Source organism: Gracilinanus agilis, unplaced genomic scaffold (genome assembly GCF_016433145.1).
Source record: "Gracilinanus agilis isolate LMUSP501 unplaced genomic scaffold, AgileGrace unplaced_scaffold57178, whole genome shotgun sequence".
Classification (NCBI taxonomy): Eukaryota; Metazoa; Chordata; class Mammalia; order Didelphimorphia; family Didelphidae; genus Gracilinanus; species Gracilinanus agilis.
In genome coordinates, this window is record NW_025392663.1 from 1 (window position 1) to 8,624 (window position 8,624).

The following is an 8,624-nucleotide window of genomic DNA, read 5'->3' on the forward strand; positions in this document are numbered from 1 at the left end:
AACGACAGTAACAAAAATGAAATTTGATTCTGTATTATGTGAATGATGATTCTGTATCCATTAAGCCCACCTTTGGCTTGAGAATCCAGCCCCCATTTAGAAAGATTGTAGCTGAAGGACTTTAACTCTTTAAGAGGTGTTTGTTTTTCGGGAGCAATCAGCGCGATGTATTGTTTTTCAGAGTATCCTTCTGTCTGAAGAGGAGGAACTCCTGACCCAAGTAGACATCCAAGGGAGCATCGATAAAGTCAACAGTAAGTGATGCCGTTTTGTGAAGGAAGTGCCTTCTATTTGCTAGGCGCTAGCCTGAAGTAGAGGAAAGGGGAAAACAGATGTCTTCCCAATTGTATTTTTCAATGAAAAATAATAGAGAAAAGGCTCCTCTTGCTAATGAGAGTAGAGGGTTGTCTGGCCATTTTTATCCGTTAAGCTTTTCGGGCTCCGTAGAGTTTTTTGGCTCCTCCACTTTTAAAGACCCTCGCTAGTCAATACAATCTCACACCACTTGTACTTGCGAATACGTAGACAGAGACTTTGAATTTTGTTGTGGTTGCTACCAATTTTTTTATTCTGAATCTTTCCGTTGACTCCATGATTCAAGCTTAATTATTGTTTGGGTTTTTTTTTTTCTAAATATGTCCGGGCTTTGAATTTTTCTTGGATTTCTCTTTGTTTTACTATTTTGAATCTTTTGACGTCATGATTCAAACTTAAATCATTTTGGGATGGAGAAAGAGCCTACAGATCCTTGCTCCGTTTCATGTCATGGTGTTCTACTGGGAAAGTGAGAGCCGTTCCTTTGCTTGGTTTAGCTCCTGCCTCCCCACCCCAAAAAGTTCAGAGTGTGTAAAAATTGTTTTCTTTCAGCCAGCATGGCTTTAGTCCAAGTGAGTGTGAGACAATTGACAGGCAAGGGGAAGGTGTGCTCGTGCCAGGTTTGCATCCTTCAGTTCTGAACCCTTCTAGATTTATTTGTGCAGCTAAATTGCTGATGGTACCTAAAGAGTGGTGTGACTCTAAGGAACATCAAACTCAGTGAGTTGAAATAAGCATGCTCTAGTTTGGATGTGTCTTCCTGCATTTTTTCCCCCTGTGAATATTCCTTTGGTAAGCTAAAAGGGCATGTGGCAAAAGCTGATCTAGGATTCCTGTTGACAATTAATGAGACCACCTTCCATTTCTCTCAACGCATGGTATGGTCTCGCCACTAAGAAGCTAGGCTGGTTCTCCCTCTGAGCGTAAGAGTAGTGATCTGTAATTCAAATCCGGGAGAGATACAACGGGAAACAACACCAATGACACAAAGTGAGATTCTGACTGCCATGGCATGCTTGTCCTTCCAGGGCTTTCCGCTATCGAAGAAATCAATGCTGTGATTCGAGAAGGTCATCCCAGTGACACCATGACTGCACTCATGAAACCTGAGGCCCAGCTCCCTCCCGTTCTTCCATTCGCTGCCGTTATGTATCAGAATGAGCTGTTCAACCTTCAGAAAGAGAATTCTCTGGTAAGTCCAGTAGGACTCTGGCTTGATGAATGTCTCAGAGTGGAGTATTTGGTTAGAGGGGCAGAATAATCTTGAAAAGGAGGTGTTGCTCTACGATCTTTTTGCATGATCTCAGAATGGGAAGAAACCTCGAGGGCCATTCAGGCCATTCATAGAATTTGCTTGCTCTTCGCTTAAAGTAGCGATTCCCTAGAAAGCAAGCATAGGCACTGCGTTGACTGGACCCAATGACAGGCGGTGCCTTGGCGGGAGCATTGGACCAGGCGGGAGGCATGCAGACTTCGGTTCCAGTGTGGCCTCAGACCCTGGGTAGCTGGGTGATCCTGAGCAAGGCCCTTAAGCCCAATGGCCTAGCCCTTACTATTTTTCTGCTTTGGAAGAACTACTTAACTTGGATTCTGTATGATTAAAATTAATATGCCAAAACTCCAAGTCTTATATTTTATAAGATTTCGTAATAAGCACTTGAAGTAGAGGAAAGTAAAAACCGTGAGTAAAGAGCAGTTTCCCGGAATATGAAAGGTGTCGAAGAGACAGTGAGACAGAGAGAGAGGGAGAGGGAGAGACAGAGAGAGAGAGAGAGTGAGAGAGAGAGAGCAGAAAGGTAGGGAAGGAGGTACAGAAACTTTATCTACAAAAAGTAAGGACGTGAGTTGGGGATGAATGAAGAATGCTGGGCAATGTAATTGAAGGGTGCAAAATTCTAATTACACAAGACTGAAAGTAAGGGATTAAAAAGATAGACGGAGGTGGAACAGTTAAGCAAGTAGAAGGAAAACCGGCCATGAAACGTTAAGGCTGTGTGACCTTGCTTAAGTTTCTTAGGCCCCGTTGCCTCGCCCTTACCATTCTTTTACCTTGGAACCCATACACAGTCTTGATTTTAAAAGAGAAGGTAAGGGATTAAGAAAAAAAAAAAAAAAAGCATGTTTCTAAAACTTAAAGCAGTATGTCTGACATAATATCAGTGCTCCGTGTGGCATTATCCGTTGTGGCCCTCATAATCAGCTTGTAGAAAGGTCAGCTCTTGGTATTTTCATGGAGCACACTGTTTTTCATTGTTATCCATCCTTGTTCTTTTCCTTATCCACTGTTGCTCCTATGCGTTTGGTTTTCTCGAGATTTGACCACGGCACCCTTGGCAGAAATGTGATTAATGAAGGTTTTTTGTTTTTGTTTCTCGTGAACTGTTTTTGATTTTTGTTTTCCTTTTAAATGATACTTTGTGTAGTGCTGGGAAAATTCTCCTCACCAACATATGTCTTCCTACAGCACTACCTTTCCCCCGAGGAGGTGTCCACAACTGTCGAGATGGTGTCAGGTGTTGCTTTGCTTAACCAAGCTTTGGAAACTGAGGACCTTTTGTTGACACAGGAGCGTCTCAGAAATCCTTCAGTAGATTTCCATAACCTGCATGAAGACCACCTGGAACGGTAAGGGATCCTTCATTCCTTTCAGCTCTTTGTAAATGGTAGAGGTGAGATTCTGGCATCGTTTCCTTCCTGGGACCTCCACACTCAAGGATGCAGTCCTTCCTGTTAAGCCCCTTTTGAAATGTTTTGTTTCCTGATCTTACATCTTCCACGTGGTCATGAAGTGCTAAGAATGCTCATGTAGGTTGTCTTTACCGTATTTCCTTTTTCGGAAACGTGGACGTGTTTTCCATTCAACTGTGTGTGATGGAAGGAAAGATGCCACCTCGTCATATGCATGTCACATCCTTTCAAGTCAAGGTGCTAGCGGGGGCCTTCTGTCAATTAGGGTGAGGAGGAGGGTCATGTAACAGGCTCAGGAAGAAGTCAGCAGGACCTGCATTTGAGTCCTGGTGTCGCCTGGGTGAGCCAGACCAAGTTGAGCTCTCAGGGTCTAAGGTAACTCTCCGCACTGGTAGATCTGATCACCTTCACCCACCCTGATGGCATTCACCATCCGGCTGTCCCATACGCTGCTCTCAAAGGGCAAGAAGCAGACCTTCAAAGGAACAGGTTTCCTTTTTCTTTTACCTTGGGACACACTAGAACAGGGTCCTAGATATCAGATCCACATCCTCAGCCTCTATCCCTTTCATTTGGTGCTCACAGAAAGCACTCCTGGACAGCAAGGACTCAAGAGGCCTTACTGCGTGATGGATGGATGTTCTAAACCCAAGTGAAAAGTTTGAGAATCAATCCTGAGTCAGGGAGAGAGCAACCCAGGACACTTTTCAGTGACATTGTGCAGGCTTTTCATCATTTATGTTGGTGACCTCCAGAGGGGAGATATTGCCTTACGTCACCCAGTTTTGAAATTTGGTGAAATTCCCCACCTCACCAGTCCTCCCAGCCCCCCAACCCACCAGCCCCCAGGTGAGCATATAGGCTGGATGTAGAGAGGATAGATAGATATGTTAGAGGACAGCTAACTCGGCCACGTCTTTAACAGAGAAGGAAACTCAGGCTTAGGTAGGTTTATTGGCTTTGCCTGTGGTCCCATGGACAGTAATTCTTAGAGTAAAAAAAATTAAAAACAAACAACAAAAAACAAAAAACCTTTACCTTACATCTAAGGATCCGTAATCATCCTTTGGTTCTGATTCAATAGAGCAGTAAGAGAATGCAGGTGAAGTGACTTGTCCAGGCTTAGGCAGCTAGGAAGTGTCTGGGGTCATGTTTGAATCCAAGACCTCTTCCCCTCTCTTAGCCTGGCTCTCAATCCACGGAGCCACCAAGTTGTCTCCTGGGTAAGGATTTTAAATTTAATTGAAAAAAATAAAAACAATTTAAAAGTCAGCTCTTCTGACTGCAAATCCCCCAGGCATAATATGGAAACAAACTGTGCAGAAGAGAACCATGGCTTTGTGACTTGGATGGAGATAATCATTTCAGGCATGAGACCATTTTTGCCCTCATGGCCTTTATAGTCTAGGAGAGGGATTTGTGATGTATGTGCACTTGTAGAGAAAGATATACTGTGTTTCAATTTTCCAATCTTGTGAATTCTGCATTCCCAGCATTTCTTAGATCTACAGTCCATCAATATGGCGACCAGGGAAACCAGCCCTTCATCAGCTCTCACTTAGACAAAAGCAATAAATTCTTTTTCCTTTTTTTTTAATCCCTCCTCTTCTGTCAGTTCTAGAGCAGAAGAACAACAAGGGCTGGGCAAGTGGGGCTGTGATTTAGGTAGGTTCACGGAGCGAGGAAGGGTCCGCAGCTCCTCCTACCCTTTTGTTTGCCTTGAGGGTAGGACAGCTACATGAGACCTTCCTTCCCTGAGCCTTCCATCTTCAGTATGCCCCCACCTGGAAGTCATTTTATGTATACTCTAAATGTTCACCCATCTCTGTGTAACCCCTCATAAGGTGAGGGTTCCTGGTGGCTAGAGGGCATTTGGTTTTGTCTTGGTGTCCTCAAGACCCTCCAGTCCCCAAAAGGCTCTTGACTTTACCACGGAAATCATTTTCTACATGCTTATATAGTGAATTTCACTGAAGGGCTACACAGCATGCTGCCTCCCTTTTCTCATATCGCTCTGTTTCCAATATCTAGCTGTGAGAGTGTCTGTCCTGTTTAGTCAGTAGTGTAAGAAGTCAACTGAAAAGGAAAATTACGGTTAATCGATGTCTGGTGACTTTTGTCTACCCCAGGTATGCTAGCAGGCTCGTGTCCCTCAAGAGCCAAGCCTCATCTCAAGGACAAGAACACTTGAGCCGGGATGAAATCCAAAACGAAATTGATGAGGTCAATTTGGAGATTCAAGAAGTAGACGAAAGTAAGTGCAATCAAAGTTTGGTTTTGCAGAATGGTTGAGAATGTTGGTATTCTGGATAATTGAAGGTTTGCCTGTTACCCAGTGGTTTTGACTCGGTGATTCATTGCAGCCCTTTTGGGGGAAGAATTGGTTCTAATATTCATTACATGATTTTCGTCTCAGTCAATGGAAAGAGAAAGAAAGACAAGTATTGTTTCCAAGCGAGAGGAGAGGGAAGGGCTGGGCAAGTGGAGTTTTTCAATGAGTTTGGCAGGGTCCCTGGGTTAGGAGAGGATGTGAGGCCAGACCTGAATGCAGGGCTTCTCAACTCCAGGTTCGGCACTCTTATCCTCAGCCACACCTCCCTTCCCTTCTGGATGATTTCTGAAGATGCCTTTTCCATGGCAACGAATACAACTTAAGAGTTTCTCGACTGTAGAGCTCTGATCATCATTATGAGAGAAATGTAAAGGATATGGGATATTGGGCTAAACCTTTAGTCAGCCAAGGGAAGATTGTCGAATAATCAGAACATCTCTGATGTGTGTCTCAGTGTAGGAAGTGCTTAATCCAGAACCTGATGAGATCTATGAGGCTGGGCCAATGATTTTGCCTCTGCCTCAGTTTCCTCAACCCCAATATGGGGGAAATAATAGTACCTAGCTCTCAGGGTTGTTGTAAGGATCAAAGGAGATGATATTTAAGAAGCTCTTGGCACACAGTGTCTGTCATGTAGTGGGTGCCGAATTCATCCTTGTTCCCTTTCCTTGAATAAGTGGCTGATACTGTCTTAGATTCCTGTGAGTATCAAAATGGATAAAGATCCAGAGTCTTAATTTCTAGTGCCAGCTATGCCACTAAAGCCTTTGGGACTGTTGGAAAAAAATCATTTGTACTTAATCTGTATAATGAGGATCTTGTAGGAGATAACCTCTAAGCTCCTCTGTGGGATATTTCAAGGTTTATTTATTTATTTTTTTTATATTTGCTGCCCCCACCTGTCATCGTTGTTATCATGCCTGCCTTGGTGTTGTCACCTTCTTTGACTTGTCAGCTGTAACTCATCTTAAATTCTTTGAAGTCGTATAGGTTATGTGGCATCTTTTCCCGCTTTTTGTTTGATGCTTTTGGCATTGTTTTCTTGGCGGAATTCAGTGTTACTCGATTTTTAAGGCTGGTTGGACTTCTCATGTTTTGAATTTCCCAAGATAGAAATGCAAAAACGCGTGCACACGCGCACACAGAGACACAAAGACACACACACACACACACACACACAGACACACACACCCACAGACACACACCCACACCCACATTGAAAGCAAAATGATCGTCCTTTCTTTTCCTCGAGGCAATAATTTAAGGTTAATCATGACAGACTTTTATCATGACAAAATCCGTCTTACTGGCTTTTGTTGCTTAAAAGAAATGCCTGGTATTCCTCTCCCCTGTACAGTGCATGCTGCCGTCATTGCAATTATTGAAGCTGTGAAGAAGGGCATCGCAGAGGAGACTCTTATAACTCTGAAGGATCCAAAAGCCGTTTTAACCTCTGTGGATGATAGGCTGGCCGACAATTACCAAAAGGAACTTTGGGAAGCCAAGCAGAAAAAGGAAGAGGAGGTACTTCAATAGATGATGCGTAAATGTAAAACTCGGGTAACTGTGTTTCCTGGGTGTTGGAAATAGAGTAACAGAGTTGTCAGCTGATAAAAAGTGACTACTAGGGAGATATTTGCAGCATTACCTATTAATGAGAAAGAAGGCAGGGCAGGGACAAAAGAATGTCACGTGGCCAGAAGTTTCAGCCAGGGTTCATACATTTCCCCACAAAGCAGCTGTATTCACAACTTGATGCCTCCCATGGTCAGTTTTTTCTAGTCTAGATTCATCAGGCTGATAAAAGTTTCAGCTCTGCATAATAAGCACAGTCTTTAAGCTCTGAGATGAGGAATCAAAGAGGAAATGTGTAGCTCCCAGGAGAGCTTTTTCTCCAAGTTGTGTGGGAAGAGTAGCAAAACCCCTCCACTGTCTTTGCCAACAAGCTCCCCAATAGAATCGTGAAGAATTAGACACGACAAAGAAGTGAACGACAAAATGAATGTGGTTTTACAAGTATTCAACGACAGTAACAAAAATGAAATTTGATTCTGTATTATGTGAATGATGATTCTGTATCCATTAAGCCCACCTTTGGCTTGAGAATCCAGCCCCCATTTAGAAAGATTGTAGCTGAAGGACTTTAACTCTTTAAGAGGTGTTTGTTTTTCGGGAGCAATCAGCGCGATGTATTGTTTTTCAGAGTATCCTTCTGTCTGAAGAGGAGGAACTCCTGACCCAAGTAGACATCCAAGGGAGCATCGATAAAGTCAACAGTAAGTGATGCCGTTTTGTGAAGGAAGTGCCTTCTATTTGCTAGGCGCTAGCCTGAAGTAGAGGAAAGGGGAAAACAGATGTCTTCCCAATTGTATTTTTCAATGAAAAATAATAGAGAAAAGGCTCCTCTTGCTAATGAGAGTAGAGGGTTGTCTGGCCATTTTTATCCGTTAAGCTTTTCGGGCTCCGTAGAGTTTTTTGGCTCCTCCACTTTTAAAGACCCTCGCTAGTCAATACAATCTCACACCACTTGTACTTGCGAATACGTAGACAGAGACTTTGAATTTTGTTGTGGTTGCTACCAATTTTTTTATTCTGAATCTTTCCGTTGACTCCATGATTCAAGCTTAATTATTGTTTGGGTTTTTTTTTTTCTAAATATGTCCGGGCTTTGAATTTTTCTTGGATTTCTCTTTGTTTTACTATTTTGAATCTTTTGACGTCATGATTCAAACTTAAATCATTTTGGGATGGAGAAAGAGCCTACAGATCCTTGCTCCGTTTCATGTCATGGTGTTCTACTGGGAAAGTGAGAGCCGTTCCTTTGCTTGGTTTAGCTCCTGCCTCCCCACCCCAAAAAGTTCAGAGTGTGTAAAAATTGTTTTCTTTCAGCCAGCATGGCTTTAGTCCAAGTGAGTGTGAGACAATTGACAGGCAAGGGGAAGGTGTGCTCGTGCCAGGTTTGCATCCTTCAGTTCTGAACCCTTCTAGATTTATTTGTGCAGCTAAATTGCTGATGGTACCTAAAGAGTGGTGTGACTCTAAGGAACATCAAACTCAGTGAGTTGAAATAAGCATGCTCTAGTTTGGATGTGTCTTCCTGCATTTTTTCCCCCTGTGAATATTCCTTTGGTAAGCTAAAAGGGCATGTGGCAAAAGCTGATCTAGGATTCCTGTTGACAATTAATGAGACCACCTTCCATTTCTCTCAACGCATGGTATGGTCTCGCCACTAAGAAGCTAGGCTGGTTCTCCCTCTGAGCGTAAGAGTAGTGATCTGTAATTCAAATCC

At 43.1% G+C, this 8,624-nt stretch overlaps 1 protein-coding gene across 1 annotated transcript; it reads left to right on the top strand.

Annotated features, from left to right (window-relative positions):
• Positions 1-181: 181 nt before the first annotated feature.
• LOC123256228 (ras GTPase-activating-like protein IQGAP2) lies at positions 182-7,611 on the top strand (the record flags this gene model as incomplete). The annotated part of the gene is made up of 6 exons (XM_044684895.1): positions 182-254; positions 1,344-1,507; positions 2,780-2,940; positions 5,133-5,257; positions 6,693-6,859; positions 7,539-7,611. Coding segments are annotated over 6 exons (763 nt in total), but the record flags the coding sequence as incomplete, so codon positions are not given.
• Positions 7,612-8,624: the final 1,013 nt, after the last annotated feature.